This window comes from Gadus macrocephalus, chromosome 7 (genome assembly GCF_031168955.1).
Source record: "Gadus macrocephalus chromosome 7, ASM3116895v1".
NCBI lineage: Eukaryota > Metazoa > Chordata > Actinopteri > Gadiformes > Gadidae > Gadus > Gadus macrocephalus.
The window spans coordinates 4,532,847-4,553,290 of record NC_082388.1 but is presented as its reverse complement, the minus strand read 5'-3'; the positions used below and the strand labels follow the sequence as shown (position 1 = coordinate 4,553,290).

Below are 20,444 nucleotides of genomic sequence, written 5' to 3'. Positions count from 1 at the left end.
CTTCCTTCACTCCAACCTCTCTCTCTTTTATCCGAAAACTCCCTGCCACTCCCTTCATGCTTGAAATGCGGGTGTATATAAATGTCAAAACTCGGTCATTAAAACAGAACTATCTCACTTCCTGAATCTCACTCCAAGAACCCAACTGTCTACTGTTGGGTTTGGACTCCCCTATGGTCCAGTCCAGAGTAGAAAATAGGAGTGAATTATGGCTCACGTGAGCAAAAAAATATAATTTATTTCAAGTTGAATCCCTGTAACAATAAAATAGAATAATAATACAAATCAGACCACACGCAAGAACTGTTTTGAAGGCAAAACGTACGCGCGTAAAACCAAAACCCCAATAGGTCCATTTTATTAAACATCCTCCACCAAATCCAGGGTTTTATGGCGCACTGTGGACATAAATAAGGTGTCAATCTCACTTTCGCGTAGGACGCCTCGGTATGGACACGCGAGACGTCCCGCGGCCGCGCGCCTCCTCGGTGTCCCGTGCGCTCCGCGCGCTGACGCAGCACATTAGGAAGGGGGAGGGGGGTGTGGGGGGTTCCTTCCCTACACAGTGCATGTTGAACGTATGGGTTTGGTAACGCGATCCAACATTGGAGCATGGCACAGAAGGTGTTTGCACGTTTTGCGCGTTCACGCGTCACCACCTAGCGCTCCCCCTCCTTGCTGTTTCGGTTTTTTTCTCCCTTCGTGGCAATCCCGCGATTTTAGTAGGTTCCGGCTTTTGCATGGTTTTATTTGAATCGCTTATACTTTTACGCATGGAACTTTTACGCAAGACTCGATTTCTGGAACAGCGCGGCGCGCATATCCGGTTCACTTTGACGACGTTCTGTGTCGTTTTTCATTTGCTGTTTCAACACAAGTATAATTCTTCTGCAATAATAATTATGTTTTCGGGGGGGTCCATGGTGTAGGGTACGTGATTGTGTGCGTATTTCCGAAAAAGCGGAAAAGTGCGACTGAACAATGCAATCCAGTAGCGTGATGCTGGTGGTTCTGTTCCTCGGAGTGCTCTGCCGGGGTGAGTGCTTCCTTAATGTCCTCCTCCAAAGCAATAATACCACGAGTGGATCTTGTTGTTTGATCCAAGAGGGTCTGTCCTTGCATTGTTTAGGAGGGCTTGGGATACAAACATGTCATTGACAGCTATGACTGCTTTGCCTGTTATGTTTTGCATTTGACTAACTTGAACGTGTGTGTGTGTGTGTGTGTGTGTGTGTGTGTGTGTGTGTGTGTGTGTGTGTGTGTGTGTGTGTGTGTGTGTGTGTGTGTGTGTGTGCCTGTCTGTCTGTCTGTCTGTCTGTCTGTCTGTCTGTCTGTCTTTCTGTCTGTCTGTCTGTCTGTCTGTCTGTCTGTCTGTCTGTCAGCCGCACCCCCCAGCACGGAGATGGTGACCCTGGAAGTGGAGTTGGGGGCCATGGCGATCTTCCCCTGCAACGGCTCCTCCTTTCTGGGGCTGGGGGCCGGCGGGGGCCCAGGGGGGCCCGGGGGAGAGGAGGAGGATGAGGGGGGGCTGTTCGTCTGGGAGGCCATGGGGAAGGACGTGGTCGCCTTCAAGGACGGGGCCATGGTGGAGGGCTCCCAGTACGAGGTACGGTTTTGTGTTTGTGTTAGTGTTTGTACCTCTTTCTTTTTTTAGTTCCTTTTTCTGTGGTTCCTTTTTTCTGTAGTTCTGGAGCCACAAACCAGCAGGAAACTATAGGATTTGTTTACTTGTCACTTCATTTTACAAGAAAAACGGGTTTGGTCATAGTGATGGCCATGGTTCTAGACAGACAAAGAAAGAGATAAATTATAATATCTCTCTTAACAAACTATGGCCTTTCAATCAAATGAAATACTTAGACTTTTAAGTGCCTCATAACATAATGTAACAAAGTAAAAAATTGGCCATTTAACCGTCAGATCATTTCTAGAACAAACAATATCAAATAAATGAAAAGAAACGTACATTGAAGGCAATTCAAAAGACACGGCAAACAGCGTCACACACTCGGCCATGGGAAGGATGTGGTTAGTCAAAGGGAGAAGGCCTCCCTGCAGGGGCGGATCTACTGGGGTGGCATGGGGTGGCAACTGCCACCCTAAAAAAAGCCTTGCCACCCCAGTTGGCAGCGCCAAATTCATATTTATTTTTTTATTTTTTTGCTTTTACAAGACATTTACGAAAGCGAGTTTCAAATTTCCGACTGCAAGTGAATGCAGCTGTCACGTTAAAATTGTACCGGGGGCGAAAATTGTACCGGCCTACGTCATCCATAGTAATCCATTCCAAACCTGCCTGGCAACAGACGATCGCGTCAGGGCGATCGCGTCGAATGACGTGGGAAGGTTCTTGAACATTCGCGAACTCGTTCATTGAGCGCGACAAGACAAATAACACTTATTTTACAAATTACATTTATTAGCGTTACTAACTTCATATTTGTATTGTATTGCATTGTACTTATCTATTTCCCTACACAGTAATAGCTAAATGTTATGGGGATAACGTGAATAATAATAATAAAAAACATTTACCAGTTAGTAAATGCCTGCTCACCTATCTACCCATCTATCTATCTATCTATTATCTATTTATCTATTACCTATAATCTATTCTCTAAATTAAATTAAGGAAATTTAATTAACACAAGCTAGCTAGACTATGATACACATTAAACACTCAGTTTACTAGCTGAATTCGATTAAACAATTAAATGCAATACAAATATAAAGTAAAAACAAGTGTTATCTAGCGATCCGTTATCTGTATTATATTATTTCGTCTTCGGCAACATGAGCGCGATTGAAACCTGCCTGGCAACGGACAACCCCTTGCGTAATCTGTTGTCCGTTGCCTGGCAACGGACAACTGATTACGTACCCGGTACAATTTTCACCCCCGGTACAATTTTAACGTGACACAGCCAGGAACTATTGCCCCCCAAGTTTATGAGGCGTTTTGCGGAACAACATGGTAATCGCCGCATTCAGCTCCTGTAGGCATGCCAACGTCATGTTCTGCTAACCACTGAGCCTAATAAATGATGACAAAGCCTTCTTTTTCATGCTGTCATAATAATGAACATTTTCAGATTCTTATGGCATCATTCAGCCATAAGATATTAATATTAAAAATATTAAAACTACATGTAGAACCTACTTTTGAACTGTGGCACTTTCTTTCTGTTGTTTTCCACTTCCACTGATTGTACTGATGTATTTAACAGGTACTGTTTGTGACCAAACATGGGAAAATGCCACACAATATTTATATTAATGGTTGTATATCTATATTGTATGTAAATTATTGGAATCGGTGAATAAAGAGATATTTGCACTCAAGTTGGACTGATGATTGACATCTGATAGGAAAATCTCATGGACAAATACCAAAGAGTTATTGTTAACTAAAGTACATATTGCAGCTCTCTTTGCATATATTTTTAGCCCCATGCCCCCTGCTGGTGTAATAGTGCAGGTGTTTGTTGTAAGGCAGGTTGATTTTGTAATTATTCACTAATAATTTATTAAATTTTGTCTGAAACCTTTTATGTTTAGATGTAAGGCTTTACTCATCCCACAATAAATTAAGTATAATGTTATCGAGTCAAAATATCTAAATGTGGGGGCTTTCCAAGTAAATATTGATTGATATGGCTTTAATTAAATCGGCATACTGTATATACTTCTGCCACAGGGTGCCACCCCTCAAAATCTCCTGCCCCCCTCCCCCCCCCCCACCCCATGAATATTTTTCTAGATCCGCCCCTGCCTCCCTGGGACTCTATTCCTAGTGGGAGGGCAGGCCAGCACACTGAATCACCACTGGGTGTCCCTTATAGAGGGGAACTTAACTTGCAGTTTCCAACCCATCCGTTCTCTGGTGCCTCTCTACCCTCCAGGGGCGTGTTCACCTGGCGTCTGAGGACAGTGTCCTGACGGGTGATTGGTCGCTGGTTCTGGAGGGGGTGCGGCACGCCGATGTCAACATGTACGAGTGCATCGTACCGGGGAGAAGGACCCTGGCCAATGTGTGGCTGAGCGTGGGTGAGTCAGGGAGGGAGGGGGAGGGAGAAAGAGAGGGAGACGGAGGGAGAGAGACCCTGACCAATGTGTGGCTGAGCGTGGGTGAGAGAGGGAGGGAGGGGGGGGGGGGGAGGGGGGGAAGGATGGGGGGAGGGAGAGAGAGAGAGGGAGTGACAGACAGACAGACACTCTAGCACAGACACACACACTCAAACAGCCAGACAGACAGACAGACAGACAGGGGGTTGGGCGTTGTGGCAACATAAACCCCAGGGAGGAGGGCAGGGGGGGGTCTTCATCATTCTACCCTCCTCTCTCTCCCCTTCCCCCCAGAGCCTCCTGAGGGGCAGACCCTGTGGGTGAACGCGTGGCTCGGGGACTCCACCTACCTGAGCTGTGAGGCCCCAGAGGCGGAGCGCTCACAGGACCTCCGCTTCTGGTGGGAGAAGGACGGGGTCCCGGTGCCGCACGACCATGAGGTAGGGCGGGGGTCCGATGGTACGAGGGGGTTTGGAACAAGAGTCTGCTCCTAGTCGGAGTGACAGAGGCAAGCGTGTTGACCCACGTCCTTGCAAAGACATTGCAAGGACGTTACTAGGGTGTTGCTAGGGTGTTGCTATAGTGTTCTTTAAGTGTTCCTCTGGGTGGTTGCTAGGACGTTGTTAGGGTGCTGCCATGGTGTTCTTTAAGTGTCCCTCTGTGTGGTTGTTAGGACGTTGCTAGGGTGTTGCCAGGATGTTCGTTATGGTTACACGACTGTTCTTCTGGGTGGTTGCTCGGATGTTGCTATGGTGTTCTTTAAGTGTCCCTTTGGGTGGTTGTTAGGACGTTGCTAGGGTGTTACTATAGTGTTCTTAATGGCTAATCGACTGTTCTTCTGGGTGGTTGCTCTGGTGTTGCTATGATGTTCTTTAAGTGTTCCTCTGGGTGGTTGTTAGGACGTTGCTATGGTGTTCTGGATGGTTGCCATTGTGATGCTAGGGTGCTTCTATAAGGTGTGCTCGGAGCTCACTCGGTTCTTCCAGTTGGTTGCAAGGTTAGAGTATCCTGGGGTGGTTGCTATGAACTCTGTGTGGTTGCTTAGGAATATGGGTGGTTGCTAGGGATCCTGGGGGGTTGCTAGTGAGCCTTGGTGGTTGCTAGGGACAATGGGTGGTTGCTAGGGACACTGGGTGGTAGCTAGGGAATCTTGGTGGTAGCTAGGGACTCTGGGTGGTTGCTAGGGGCAATGGGTGGTTGCTAGGGACTGTTGGTGGTTTATAGGGTGAAACTAGCTAACCAGTTCATAACTCAAAGCTGCATGGGTCAAATATTTTAATTTTTTTCTTCATTATTATTATTATTATTTCATATCGTCAGAGAAGCGACCGTACCAAGTAGTGACCGTAGCGAACGTAGCATGTAGCGAATGTAGTGACTAGCATGTATCGACTGTAGCATGTGGCGACCATTGCATGTAGCGACCGAACCATGTAGCGATCGTAGCATGTAGCGACCCTAGCATGTAGTGACCGTAGCATGTAGCAACCGTTGCATGTAGCGTGTACCGACCATAGCATGTGGCGACCTTAACATGTAGCGACCATCGCTAAGGACAACCAACCTCTCTTTTTGTTTTTGTCGGGTACAGGATGAAGATCGTTTCCACGTGGAGACGGACGGTAACCATGTGGGTCTGATCATCAGCCAGGTACTGATCACCGACAGGGGGGTCTACCACTGCTTCTTCCAATCACGGTGAGGCCAGGGGCTGACCGGCCTAACAGGGCCGGGTGGACATCAATGTGGGCCAATAGGGAGCAGCCAAACCTGAGATTAAATGAAAAAATGGGCGTAGCGGGAAAGATTGAGTAAAAGATTGAGTTCAGTAAAATTCCTAGCCTTGGTTCCTGAAAAGCCACATAGTGGCGACAATACAAGATAAAGTAAATTACATAGTGAAAATACTAATATGTAGTGGTACCAGCCAAGGTTGATTGAAGTGCAAAAATGCTGTGCAAATTACAAAAATAGGTATTTTAATCATCTGTTTTTGGACTGATGTGGACATACAACATACCCAAAGTGTGTACATTAAGTGGCAGGACGTACAACATACCCTAAGTGTGTACATTAAGTAGCAGGATGTACAAACATACAATAAATGTGTACATTAAGTGCCAAGACGTACAAACATAAAATAAGTGTGTACATAAAGTGCCAGGACGTACAAACATACAATAAGTGCGTACATTACGTGCCAGGACGTACAAACATACAAGAAGTGGGAGGGGTTGGAGGGGAACTCTGAAAAGGTGAGTCTGGAGTCTTCTGCGGCGTTTGGTGAGTGACTCTTCGGTCCAGTCGTCGGCAGGATGCTCGTTCCACCACTGTGGCGCCAAAACAGATACGAGTTGTGACTTTGATGACTTTTGCTGGTCTTTGGTTGATTTGTTTCGCCTCCCCCACCCCCCAGGCCCTCTCCAGAGCCGAGGCGAGGGTCTCCAGAAATCGTGAAATTGACCGTTTTGGGATCGGAGCACTTGGACGACGGTAATAATTTCTGTCCTGGTTATATTTTTATTTATTTAACCTGAATTTAAGCAGAATTTAAAATCTCTGGTCTCTCTTTTGTGTGTGAGAGAGAGAGAGAGAGAGAGAGAGAGAGAGAGAGAGAGAGAGAGAGAGAGAGAGAGAGAGAGAGAGAGAGAGAGAGCGCACCCTATTCCCTGCTGCCACTGAGGAAAAAATATGAGCAAACGTGTTGTGAAACGTGTGATTTATAGGATAGGATTTGTGAGCCTAGAACTCCATATGGTTTAACTTGTGTTGTTTGTGGGACAGCAAAACAACAATTCTACAAGTTTGTCAACTCCTAAAAAATAAATCTCTGTGGCCTCTCATATCGATACACAACAACGAATTCCACGGTCACAGGTAGGGATGCACCAATTGTGAAATTTTGGGCCGATACCGATGTTTAAAATAACAACTTGGTCATAGCCGATGTCGATACCGATGTTTTTTTATTGTTGTTATTTATTTCCCCTTTTGTGCCAGGGAAACAAACCCTAACCCCCAACCCATGCACGCAGACACGCAGACACGCACCTCGTATACACACACACACAATGACACAGGGAGAGGATTTATGATTTGTATGTAATCAATCTGTTTATTTCAACAACTGCGGCATCAACATTCAACATCAAAATTATTTCAACGTGGGCAGATGCGCCGAAAACAGATTGCTATTTATTTTACTGAACACAGCCTGCACAACGGTGAACTAGACACATCTTTAGCATATGGAAACTATGGCCAAAAAAATTACTTCACAGTGTGTCTTTTTACAATTTATTTGTTACAAGCATTCGTAGTGTTAATCAGCTGAGAAATAGTACGACAATGACCTTGACGTCGCTTAGCAACCGAGGACGCTTGCCGAGTGATACGACAGAAAAAAAAAAGCCTGCGCACACATGTGGCTAACCCTTTACCGATGTTCGTCCGATACATCGGTGCATCCCTAGTCACAGGAGCTCAGTTTTTCTTCTGAAATAATATCTTCATAGGGAAAAGCTTTTGTGAAACCTTTCACATGCTCTCCTCATCTGTCATTTTCCGTCTTATTATGAACTATTCTTTGATAGTTTGTGTTCCGTGTTGACATTCTTAACAATTCTTCCCAGAGGAGATGGGCCCCGAGGCGACTCCATCGACGGAGCCTTCTACGCCACAGGATGAGGAGGAGGAGGTGCCGACCCCCTCGGACCCCACCCTGCTGGAGAGCCCCCTACTCCTCTCCGATGACACCCTCGGTGAGCTGCTCACCTCAAACCGACCCCGCTTCAGAACACAAAATCGTGGTCACAAAGTGCTTTACGGGCGGCGGTGACACAGTGGGTTGACTGGTAACTGGACCTGGTTGGATCCCCGGCTCCTCCCCGGAGTGTTGAGGTTTCCCTGAGCGAAACGACTCACCCTGACTGCTCCTGACGAGCTAGCTGTCTCCCTGAGGGGTCGACTCTGCCATCGGTGTGTGAATAAATGGTTGTAAGTCGCTTTGGATGCCAGTTCGTCAGGAGCAGTGACACCTCGAGACTCAGTTAGGAGGAGCTGGAGATCGAACTTGCAACTTTCCAGTTACAAGTCAACCCGCTCTACTTCCAGAGCCACATGCCACCCATACTATATGATTCTATCAGACCCAGATGTCGAAGATCAGAGGCTGAGATACATGCCTTTCCCCTGCCCACAACACAACCGAGAAGTTACGACCGCCCAGAACCAATTAAATTGTTTCCCCAGAAAAATGAATTCCACAATCACAATCACTCAACTGTAAGGATGTTGAAACCTGCTCATTCCAAACACAGCCCCAATCTTACGCATGAGAGAGAGAGAGAGAGAGAGAGAGAGAGAGAGAGAGAGAGAGAGATTTTCACTTTTTAGATTTCAAGAAGGGAGGAAATAACTTGGGTTAACTTGGTTGCATAGATGGCTTTAACTAGGTAACTAGTTAACTAGTATGGACTAGTTAACTCCAACTTCTGAGCGGAGTCAACCAGTCCACGAGCGGCCGCGGAGCTAAGATGCTAAGAGGTCATATATTATTGCATATTAGTCCGGAACCTCTGTTATTTTATTTTTTTAGATTTATTTTTTGCATTTTACTGCTTTATGATAATAATAATAATAATAATACATTGGTTTTATAGAGTGAGTTAGACAGGAAGGTATGGGAGGGAAAGGGGAAGACATGCAGCAAATGACCATCTGCAGGAATCTCACCTGGGTTCTACAAGACAATCAACTTACAAAGTACTGATGAAGACAAAAATAGACGCTAAAGTAAATGCTAAAGTAAAGACAAACAAACAAACAGGGCAAACCAAGCAGAAGGTATAGAGTATGAATTATAAAGTTGCTAAGTTACTGTACTTCACAGTATAGTCAATTGATTGACTGGTTAACGTGCAACAGGTGTGCAGCCTCCCCCATCCCCAGAGCCAATCAGAGTCGAGGCAGGTGAGGCCAGAGTCAGATCCCCCCCCCCTTTCTTGCATTTGACCACCAGGGGGCGACAGAGAGAGAGAGAGAGGTTTTCACTTTTTAGATTTCAAGAAGGGAGGAAATAACTTGGGTTAACTTGGTTGCATAGATGGCTTGCTAAATTTTTGTGGCAAAGGGAGGGGCCACCCAGTATGAGAAAGGTTTACCTCATAAAGTATTCGTTAGTAGTAAATAATTAGAAATAGTAGTATAAAAATAGTATATTTTCTATCAGACTTTAGATAATTTGTCTAAAGTCTGGTTAGTGAGTCTATATTAGTATTCCTACGATAGGCTACGTCGCGTAGCTCGATATTAGATAGATGAGTTCCCCTAGCATGCCTAGGGTCCCCCATTAGCTAGAAATGATGTTAGGTGTAAAACGAGCATTAGGTATCCTGCTCTGCCTTTGAGAAAACAATGCTCAGACGCGTCGATTTGGAATTCTTCCTCGTATGTCGTCATACGGGGAAATTGTATCCCCCCCATATCTGCTTTGCCCAATGAGCTACGACCATGCGAGCGTCACATGTGTGTGTGTGAATACACACACTGTAACGCAAGTGTTGTACACCTCTTTGTTATCAGCGGGCAGCGGGGCTCCGGTGGGAGACAATCACAGAAGACAATCCCTTTCTCCTCCATGTCGTGGTTCAGTCTACTTCAGATTGATGTGGAAGTGGAAGAACCTGTTGGAGAACCCGACACAGTCATTTGAGATTCATGATGTCGTCTGAAGGCGCACACAGCTTTTGGCCGTGATAATATATATATATATCATATGATATAGATATCTATGTATAATATGATATTATTTAGATACAGAGCTCCAGGAATCTGAATGAGGAGCTCTCCTAATTTGCATTAAAGCTACAGACACCGAAATGGCGCGTTTGGGAAATGTACGACTTGCTCGTAGTGGCTGTAGTTCAGCACCAGTGCTGAATTTCGGGAACGTCTTCAAGTACTGTTTTAGGGGCCTACTAATATCTATATTAAAGCATCCATAAGGTACCATGCCATTGGACCTTTAATATCGATTTAGAGATATAAATAGATAAAGATATATTAATATAGATAGATAGATAGATAGATAGATAGATAGATAGATAGATAGATAGATAGATAGATAGATAGATAGATAGATAGATAGATAGATAGATAGATAGATAGATAGATAGATATTAATATCAATAAAGATTTTATACTTTTCAGTATTAGATTTCTCACCAACCCCTCCTCTCTCTCTCCCTAGGTGGGCAGGACAACAGCCATGGGGATGATGTGCCCTGGGTTCGAATCACCATCATGACCAGTGTTCTGACCATCACTGCCGTCACGCTTTGCATCCTAAGAGCCCGGTACATAATCTGACCATAGAGCACGCCTTCGATCAGTATCTGAGATCGGAAGTTAGAGCCGCAGCGATTTGACCATTCAGAGAAAAGATGTGCAAAAAATGTTTGAGATCTTTTCTATGGGAAGCTCATTCACAAAACATTGTGTTTTCTTTTTACAAATATTTATTGCGCGAATCCGTTATGTGCAATCTTTGGAATTTCCGTAGTGTTTTATCGAGTAATAAAAAAATAGTTTTATCATTTATCTGGGAAGCAGAACCCGAGGGACCCAAAGCACTAAGAGTGTGGATTTCGGTAAATATTTTATTTCATGACCCCCCAGAAAATAAATACATTTTATTTATAAAATAGTATTCTCAACTTCTAAACGTCTTTAAACGAAAAAAATAAACGCCTTTTTTTGATGCGTTTTTGTTTTAATGAAGGAACATCTTTAGAGATTGCCAATGAAAATGAAAATGTTCATCTGCTAACATTTTCATGAAACTGTTATTATCATTATTCAGTAATTATGCAAACTTATTGTGTCAAAGGAACACGATGTGATGACAGACAACCTCAGATGCTCTTTACCTCCCAGCAATAGCATACAGCTTTTATATATAGCAACTGGTACAGTATACATGACCACTCCAAGCTCAGAATATCCAAATGAGAGAGAGAGAGAGAGAGAGAGAGAGAGAGAGAGAGAGAGAGAGAGAGAGAGAGAGAGAGAGAGAGAGAGAGAGAGAGAGAGAGAGAGAGAGAGAGAGAGAGAGAGAGAGAGAGAGAGAGAGAGAGAGCCCAGTCAGTCAAAGGAAGGCGTGGCTGACGGATGGGGGAGCTTTCCAGGGTCGTCACGCCTCGTGCCCACTACCTCCGTCCGTTGACTGATCCCCATTGACTTTGAATGGGGACGGACGCGCAATGCATTGTGGATCCGTGCGCTGAAGGCTCCGTCAAAAAGTTGAAACATTTTCAACTTTTTCAGCAGCGACGGATCCGTCATCCAATCAGAACACGTATGCAAATTGAAGCACTGTGACACTACCGTCCTTCCCAGTCCTTTGACTGACGGTGCAGTGGGCACGAGGCGTGAGCCCGAGTAGTGTCACAGTGCTTACATTTGCATACGTGATCTGATTGGATGACGGATCCGTCGCTGCCGAAAAACATTTTTCAACTTTTTGACGGAGCCAAAGGCTCCAACGGAGCGCACGGATCCACAATGCAGTCTGTCCGTCCCCGTTCAAAGTCAATGGAGATCAGTCAATGGACGGAAGCAGTGGGCACGAGGCGTGAGAAGGGAGGGAGGGAGGGAGGGAGGGAGGGAGGGAGGGAGGGAGGGAGGGAGGGAGGGAGGGAGGGAGGGAGGGAGGGAGGGACGGAGTGAGGGAGGGAGAGATCCACTTGGTTGCTGATTTGAGTTTTTTTGTGTTTTTAATATTTTGCAGAAGTTGTAATGCAATTTATAACGGGTTCAAGGAAGACTAGATAAAGGAATTCAACAGCTGTTTTCAATAAAGGTTTACATACAAATAATGGATTCGATTTGAATTGATCATATTGACACAGGTTGTGTGTGTGTGTGTGTGTGTGTGTGTGTGTGTGTGTGTGTGTGTGTGTGTGTGTGTGTGTGTGTGTGTGTGTGTGTGTGTGTGTGTGTGTGTGTGTGTGTGTGTGTGTGTGTGTGTGTGTGTCCCAAAAACCTATCATGTTCTGGAACAGACCTCTCTAGCCAACACTGCCCTCTGCTGGTAAATGCGGCACTGCTCCAAAAAATAATTTCGAAAATTAAAGCCAGCTTGGTTGTTCTCAATCATTTTTGGGGGGTTATAACAATGGAACACAGTTGTTTAAATTAGAAAAAACACGTCTAGTGTGCACCCAGCATATGATAAGTCTAATACCCGTGCCCTGGTATGGTGTGGCTCATAATTAGTATTAACAGCGATGTATTTGTGGGGTTCTCGTTTTTGTCTGAGGACTACACATATGGCTGTCCTTGTTCACAGCATTACAACAAATACAAGTATGTCGGATCTTTATCTTAGGACTGCAAATATGGTTTTCCTTTATCTTAGGACAACAAATATGGCCGTTGTCCCTGATTCTCCCCTCAATTGAATCAAACTTTTCGAAACAAGAACTGGACCAGAGAAACGTCACATTGACGTCAATTGGATCAAACGGAATCGTCTAAAAGATTCTAAGATGGATGGGAGATGGAGATGGAGGAGGAGAGAGAAGGGAGGGAGGGAAGGAGAAAGGATGGAGGGAGAGGGAGGGAGAGAGAGGGAGATGAATAGAAGACGAAGGAGGGAGACAATCGATGAATGGAGTGCAGAGTTTAGAGATGAATCACAGGAAGTAGGCGGAGGGAGGGAGGGACACACACACACACATACGTCACTCAGTCATTGCCGACAAATATAAATAATTTGGCTTGTTTTCTGTGCATGTGTTTGTGCTTGAACATGCGCCCATGACATCATTCCCCTCCTCTCATCATTCCTCTCCTCTCTCTCCCCCCCCCCCCCCCCCACCCGCAAACCGGACCTCTTGTCCTTTTGGTGATTCCATCATCGCCGCTCCACACGTCACCAGCCTTTGATGTGCATCACAGGCGGTGTGTGTGTGTGTGTGTGTGTGTGTGTGTGTGTGTGTGTGTGTGTGTGTGTGTGTGTGTGTGTGTGTGTGTGTGTGTGTGTGTGTGTGTGTGTGTGTGTGTGTGTGTGTGTGTGTGTGTGTGGGTATGGAGACGTTTAAGTGCAAAGAATAACCTGCACTTGTTGAATGTTTGTGTGTGAGTGGCAGATTGCGTGAGTTGATGTTGTAACTTGTGTGTGTGTGTGTGTGTGTGTGTGTGTGTGTGTGTGTGTGTGTGGGAATGGCAAACTATGTGTGTTCCAGTTACTGTGTGTGTGTGCGTGTGTGTGTGTGTGTGTGTGTGTGTGTGTGTGTGTGTGTGTGTGTGTGTTTGTGTATGGGTTGACCCTAGGACTGTGTGGTGTGTTATGTGGAGAATATAGCAAAGCAATTTTTGTGTTTTTATTTTTAATTGCATTTGGTTGTTATTGTCAGTTTTTTGGTATGTGTCTGTGACAGACTGTGTTGCAGTTGTAACTGTGTGTGTGTGTGTGTGTGTGTGTGTGTGTGTGTGTGTGTGTGTGTGTGTGTGTGTGTGTGTGTGTGTGTGTGTGTGTGTGTGTGTGTGTGTGTTTGTGTGTGTCACAGTTGTGTGTGACCCTAGGACTGTGTGGTGTGCTGTGTGAAAAGCTTGCAGAGAAAGTTTTGTGTGTTTTTATTTGTAACTGCATGTGTTTGTGTGTGTGCGTCTCAGTTGTAACTGTGTGTGTGTGTGTGTGTGTCGCAGTTGTGTGTCACCCCAGGACTGTGGGGTGTGTTATGTAGACAAGCTTGCAGAGAAAGTTTTGGGTCTTTTTACTTGTAACTGCATGTGTGTGTGTGTTTGTGTGTTGCCGTTGTGTGTGTGCGTCCCAATTGTGACGTTGTGTGTGTGTGCGTCCCAGTTGTGACTGTGTGTGTGTGTGTGTTTGTGTGTGTGTGTGTGTGTGTGTTGCCTGTATGTATGTGTGTGTGTGTGTGCGTCCCGGTGCGTCCCAGTGACAGTGTGTGCGTTGTCTCCTGCGTCAGAGGGCCTTTCTCTCTGTGGCCCTTGTGCAAACATATTAAGAAGAGCCTTATCACTGCTTGTACAGCAGGACAGCACACACACACAGTGCAAACCCCACACACACAAACACACACAAACAGTGCAAACCCCCATACACAAACACACGCACGTACACCCATACGCGTTAAAGTACTTTCCAAACGCACACACTCAGAGCGCATTCACAAAATAGTTGGACGCACACACCGCAGAGACACAATAGGCCTCATGCCCCAAACTGCCCAAATGTCGCCGCAATGACTGAGAGCCTTAGGAGGCGGGGCCAGTGCCTGCGTCGGAAGCTCCGGTTGGCTCAGAGCGAGCTGTCCGTCGCCGCCGCCGACGGCCGTGGGTTTATAAAGGGGTCGAATTTTCGGTTTGGGTCAGAAACACGCGGCAGGAACCGCGAGAAAATATCGAGTCTGCTCGACAAGCCTTCTGCAAAGAGGTGCATCTATACCGCACAAAACGCTGCACAACTGAAACGAATAAACGAAGTAGAACGAAAAAAAGAAGGAACAAAGACAACAGTTTTTTGTCTGCGAAAGGTTTTCGGGATATTTTGCATCGCTCTTCCGGTTGACAAACTTTTGAGACATTACGAAAGTTACGAATTTTCATCACGTAACGCATCTGCGAACGCCATTAGAGAAACTCGGCTAATTCTTCTACAGGAAAAAACTTCGGAAAGTGCCGAATTCACAACCGGCTCGCGTCCAAACACGTCCGACGAATTTTCAGCGAATAAACCAAACCGTGATCAGAAGAGTTCCATCAGTCTCCCACATGGCGACCTTCAGCTTCATGGCGGTGATGATGGCCGTCTCTCTAGCGGCCGTTCTTCTCAATGACGGATCGGAAGCAGCACCAGCAGAGAGAGGTAACACTCACCCCATGATTCAACTCAAGGTGTTTTAATGTCTTGGAATCCCAGGTCGAGTCAAAGTAAAAGTCAACTTCTTTTCAATTTCAAAATATGTGCCAGACATACAGAGGAGTCGAAATTGCGTTTATCTCCAACTGATTGTTGTCTACGGGGAATGGGTTAACCTAGTGATTGTTAGTGCTTGGCACTTGGTTCTATTAACATCCTTATTGTACCGACAGCGATATATTGTTGTTTCTCTTTCTTCTGACAAATGGACTTATTGTAAGTCGCTTTGAATAAAAGCGCCTGCTAAACACCCTGAATGTTAATGTAAATGAATCCATTAATAGTAGTTGATATTGATGAATGAAATGCATACTATACACAACGATTGGAGAACTCACAGTAATTTTTGGTAAAAATTTGCTAGCATTAAGGCTAAAACTACACTTAACTTCGATTAGAATGTTTGTGTTTAATCTGAGACGTTGCGTGTCCATTTCACACAATATTTGATTAACCGTGGTAAGGGAGAGACATCTTATGGGTAATTTGGGATATGTGTGTGTCGTATTTGTAATTTAAATTAGAAATCTAAATTTTTTGCGTATTTATATACAATACGTATTCAGTGCCTTCTGGAAACGGTCCCCTCCTGTGTGTGTGTGTGTGTGTGTGTGTGTGTGTGTGTGTGTGTGTGTGTGTGTGTGTGTGTGTGTGTGTGTGTGTGTGTGTGTGTGTGTGTGTGTGTGTGTGTGTGTGTGTGTGTGTGTGTGTTGGGGTTCTGTTCAAACAGAGACACCACTAAGCCCCTTTGTTGTGGTGCCCAAAACAGAACTTCAGACGTCATCTCTCTCTCTCTCTCTCTCTCTCTCTCTGTCTCTCTGTCTCTCTGTCTCTCTCAAGCATCTGACGCCTCAGCCTCTCCGTCTGCGATCACTTAGCAACAATATCAGACACGATGACGAAGGAATGCACGTCAAACGTTTGTGTTACATAACGTAGGCTTACACAACAACAAAATCGAAGCATGAAATATAATCTCATGGGAAGATTTCCAAGTATGCATTTCAATTTAGATTTACATTTAGGGTGATTAACATACGCTTTTATCCAAAAGGACTCACAACGGTTCACACACACATCCACACACCGACGGCGGAGTTGGTGTGTGAGGGAGTCGATCGGTCTGGAGGTCAGGACCACAGAAGGGGGGGCGGCAGTAGCTCAGGAGGTAGAGCGGGTCGGCTGGGAACCTGAAGGTTCCTAGTTGGATCCCCGGCTCCTCCTAGCTGAGTGTGGAGGTGTCCCTGAGCGAGACGCCTCACCCTTACTGCTGCTGACCACCTTGCTGTCGCCCTGAGGGGTCGACTCCGACTTCTAAGTCGCTTTGGATAAGAGAATCAGTAAAATCCCCTAAATGTAAATGGATAGACACATACAAATGAAAGCTTTGCTGTTTCGGTCTTTATTTGATCCTTTACGCACGGACAATGTACGTACATTCAGTTGAATTCTTCAAAAGCTACCTTTTCCTCCTTCTGTTTCATCCCTTGTCCTCCTCATCATCTGCTTCGTTGTCATGGTAACGCCACTCGTGATCACTCATCCATCCATCTGCTCGTGGATCCATCCATCATCCATTCTTCCCTCAGAAGTAATCCTTTATTCTTTTATGTTTGTATTTGTCTAACGCCTGAATGTTTACCGAATTAATTTATTAATATACATATTTTATTTATTTTATTTAAAGATGCCTCTTTTTAGAAGCAACACTATCTCGCATCGATATCGTTTTTCGTTAAACATTTCCCGCAACTAAACTGATCGTAATGACGTTTTATCGTTGTGTCTACAGGTTTCCTCAGTTTCTTTCATGCACCGGAGAGATCACAGAATTCACCGAACATCGCAGCCGAACAAGAGACAATGGACTGGTCTCCAAACTATCTGAGTGGACGTCTGAGAACCTGGCTGCTAGCCGCCATGCCAACAGCCAGTGCTAAGGCTATGGCTAATGCTATCGCTATGGCTAATGCTAAGGTTATGGCTACGGCTACGGCTAGGGGCGGGCTGGTCAGAGCGCCGAGGAGCAGCAGGGAGATGAGCAGTCCAGATAAATCGATCCAGATACTTAGGATGATCTCCAGGCTGGACGAGCTGTACAGGACTATTAATGGAACACTGAGCAGACGGATCGCCTTCATGCCGCGAGGTAAAGGAGATGAAGTCCCTCTCCTCATACTTGTTGTATATTGTACGTCCTGGCACTTAAAGGGGACATATTATACCACCAGGTTTGACTGTGATTAGCCATTACATGCCGTTTTGAAAATGTGCAGCTTCTGACATCACAGGTGGGCGTGTCCACCTAGATGTGTGCTGGAGAGATCAGTCTACCAGCCTACCCAGTGGACTGTAGCAAACGTTGCTTATCTATCCGTCATACATCTAGGTGGACACGCCCACCTGTGATGTCAGAAGCTGCACATTTTCAAAACGGCTTGTAATGGCCAATCACACTCACACCTGGTAGTATAATATGTCCCCTTTAATGTGCGCACTTATTGTATGTCTTTCGTCCTGGCACTTAATTTATGCACTAATTGTACGTTGTACTAAGTTATAGTACTTATTTGTGTACCATTTTATCCTAGCCATCTCTGTTGTAGACGGAGAATACAATAGTGATTGTAGTGCTTGGCACTTGCTTCTATGAACATCCTTACTCTACCCACAGAGATATATTGTTGTTTCTCTTTCTAAAGACAAATTAACTTATTGTAAGTCTCTTTGGATAATAGCATCTGATAAATGCCCTGAATGTAAATGTAAAGGATGTCTCTGTGGGAGGGATGTGTTTAGCGAAGAGATTGAGATGTTTATGATTTTATAGCGGGAAGTTCTGATTCGACCAAAAAAAATTCGGAGATGTTGGTTTTCAAAGGAGGAAACACTGACTAAAACTCTTTCATTTACAGCCAATGGCAGAACTTCGGCAAAGAAGAATAAAGTGGTTGGTAACGTAGACTTTTATGAAACATCGGAAATGTTTTTTTTAAGTTATAAAATGTTTTCTTTATTGGATGGCAAAAAATATATCAAATTCCATCGAAGATAAAATTACAATTTTTTTTTCGTACAGGTACCAGCCCCTGAGGCAGTGTTAAAGCTCACCACAGCGCCCCCTATGGAGACGGTGGGTACTGCACCCAGAGCCAGCACAGACAACGTTATCCCCAGCATGACGGGTCGAAGCTCAAAGAAATCCAACCCGCCCCCCAAAAAGTCAAACAAAAGAGGTGAGATGTAAAAATTGCAGAAGTCATACGAATGTATTTAATTTTAGGTATCGACCCATCAGCTGATTTGTATCTTTTTCTCCTTCTCTCTGCAGTCTGCTTCTGGAAGTACTGCTCCCAGAACTGACCTGACCTGACCTCCACACACACACACACACACACACACACACACACACACACACACACACACACACACACACACACACACACACACACACACACACACACACACACACACAAGTTACAACATCAACTCACGACACCACACCCCCTCAACTCCGATGTGGATGTCCCTGAACTTGTGTTGCTATGGAGACCATTGCCTTGACCCCCCCATCCTCCCCCCTTGACAACGATGTGCACACAGGATGAGTGCATGAATACCACATTCACCCCCCATTCTCTGCTCACCCCTCTCCTCCCCATCATCCCTCTCCCCCCTCCCTCCCCCCTGTCCGCCCTCTCCCCCTCCCTCTCTCTCCCCTCCCTCCCTCCTCTACTCCCTCCTTCTTCCCCTCCTCCCTCTCGCTCCCTCCCTCTCTCTCTCTCTCTCTCTCCCCCTCCCTTCTCCTCCCTCCTCTCTCTCTCTCTCTCTCTCTCTCTCTCTCTCTCTCTCTCTCTCTCTCCCTCTCTCCCTTCCCTCTCCTCCCTCCCTCTCTCCCCCCTTCCCCTGTCCCCCCCTCCTCCTCTCCTCCCCCCTCGCTCTACGAAGGCACCTGCCTGATTTGAAGAATTATATAATATATTATATACATTGAACAATAAAGATGTAGCCTAGCATTGGCATGAACAGAAACTTTCACTGATCAATAAAGATTTGATTGTATTTTTCTACGACGACTCACTTCGAATGTTCCTTCTGAATATATGGCAATTAGGCAATTAAATATATGAAATATGTTTCAACTGATGCATAACAGATAAAAAATGGTTGCTTCTTTTTCCAGCCTTTTACCCATGAATCAAAAACAAATGTAAATTACAATGCGGCCTGTCTTGCGAAAGACGTTAGACACTCAACTTCAACAACCCGAAAATAAATTAATCAACGTAAAACCCCCCCAAAAAAATGTTGTTAATCCCCCCAGCTTTCAATCTGAGAAAACATTCTCGACTTCAACAACCCGACAACAAATAAATCGGCGTAAAACAAAAAAACAATCCAGTTGTAAATCACCCCACTGTCGAGTCGGTGAAATATGTGGAACTGTCTATATATTTGTGTGTCTGTGTGTCTGTGTGTCCGTGTGCGTTCTCGACTTCGACTTTAACAACCCAACTAAAAAACAAATAACTTAAAACAAACAAAAAAAGTTAGAAATCACCCTAACCCATAAATAAAAGTAAAAAAAACTGTTATAAAACACCCCGCTGTCGAGTCTGTGAAATATGTGGAACTTTCGATATATTTGTGTGTCTGTGTGTCTGTGTGTCTGTGTGCATTCTCGACCTCAAGTCAACAACCCAACTAAAAAACACATAACTTAAAATAAACAAAAAAAAGTTAGAAATCACCCAGCTGTCAAATCAGTGAAATACGTCAAATTGTTCGTCTTTGTGTGTCTGTGTGTCTGTGGGCGTTCTCAACAATAGATAAGCTCGACAATAGATAAATCAACATAAAAACAAACAAAAAAACAGCAATAAATCACAGATTATAACAGTTATAAATCAACCCAGAGGTCGAAATTGTTGAAATATGTCGAAGTGTGCGTCTCTGTGTCTCCCTGTGTCTGTGTGTGTCTTTCTCTAACACAACCATTATGTAATTACGACCAATAGAAACGTTTGTTTTTAATGACCGTTATTAATCTTCAACTAGTGAGCGGGAAATTCCTCTCTCCGGGCGTTACCGTGGCGACCGGCTCTGTCACAGTGTTTGCTCTGTGGTTCCGTTCAGTCTGATGTTGTAAACTCTAGATGAGGGTTGGGGAGAGTGGGAGGGAGGGGAGACGGGGAGAGGGGGGAGACGGGGGGTCACTGTCAAACGCTGGCCATCTATTGTGTGTGTGTGGCGTTGTGTTTGCACATCCTTAAGACTGTGTGTTTTTTGATGTGTGTGTGTGTGTGCGTGTTGTGTGTGGTGTATGTGTGTGGTGTGTGTGCATGTGTTGTATGTGGGTGCGTTGTGTGTGCGCTTGTTAGTGTGTGTGTGTGTGTGTGTGTGTGTGTGTGTGCGTTTGCGTGTGCAGGTGTGT

At 45.1% G+C, this 20,444-nt stretch overlaps 2 protein-coding genes and 1 long non-coding RNA gene across 3 annotated transcripts; all 3 read left to right on the top strand.

Moving 5' to 3' along the window:
- The first annotated feature begins 568 nt into the window (after positions 1-568).
- On the top strand, positions 569-10,812 carry LOC132461261 (uncharacterized). Its single transcript, XM_060056304.1, has 9 exons — positions 569-722; positions 930-1,036; positions 1,383-1,606; positions 3,903-4,047; positions 4,360-4,505; positions 5,657-5,763; positions 6,482-6,558; positions 7,698-7,826; positions 10,316-10,812. Exons 2-9 carry the CDS (start codon positions 982-984, stop codon positions 10,432-10,434), a joined length of 1,002 nt encoding a protein of 333 aa, XP_059912287.1. The 5' UTR covers positions 569-722; positions 930-981; the 3' UTR covers positions 10,435-10,812.
- Positions 10,813-11,456: 644 nt separating this feature from the next.
- Positions 11,457-11,942, top strand: LOC132461260 (uncharacterized). The gene is made up of 2 exons (XR_009526576.1): positions 11,457-11,698; positions 11,759-11,942. It is a non-coding gene; the product is annotated as an uncharacterized LOC132461260 (long non-coding RNA).
- A 1,400-nt stretch (positions 11,943-13,342) lies between these two features.
- Positions 13,343-18,678, top strand: urp2 (urotensin II-related peptide). The gene is made up of 5 exons (XM_060056303.1): positions 13,343-14,956; positions 16,803-17,159; positions 17,926-17,960; positions 18,090-18,246; positions 18,342-18,678. Exons 1-5 carry the CDS (start codon positions 14,863-14,865, stop codon positions 18,371-18,373), a joined length of 675 nt encoding a protein of 224 aa, XP_059912286.1. The 5' UTR covers positions 13,343-14,862; the 3' UTR covers positions 18,374-18,678.
- The last annotated feature ends 1,766 nt before the right edge of the window (positions 18,679-20,444 follow it).

What these genes read in the sequence shown, in the direction of transcription:
- LOC132461261 (XM_060056304.1), top strand. Translation starts at nt 982, where the DNA reads ATGCAATCCAGTAGCGTGATGCTGGTGGTTCTGTTCCTCGGAGTGCTC. An exon ending in CCTCGGAGTGCTCTGCCGGG is followed by an intron (nt 1,037 to 1,382) that starts GTGAGTGCTTCC and finishes TCTGTCTGTCAG; the next exon opens with CCGCACCCCCCAGCACGGAG. An exon ending in CGGTGCCGCACGACCATGAG is followed by an intron (nt 4,506 to 5,656) that starts GTAGGGCGGGGG and finishes TGTCGGGTACAG; the next exon opens with GATGAAGATCGTTTCCACGT.
- urp2 (XM_060056303.1), top strand. Translation starts at nt 14,863, where the DNA reads ATGGCGACCTTCAGCTTCATGGCGGTGATGATGGCCGTCTCTCTAGCG. An exon ending in AGCAGCACCAGCAGAGAGAG is followed by an intron (nt 14,957 to 16,802) that starts GTAACACTCACC and finishes TTGTGTCTACAG; the next exon opens with GTTTCCTCAGTTTCTTTCAT. An exon ending in CAAAAAGTCAAACAAAAGAG is followed by an intron (nt 18,247 to 18,341) that starts GTGAGATGTAAA and finishes TTCTCTCTGCAG; the next exon opens with TCTGCTTCTGGAAGTACTGC.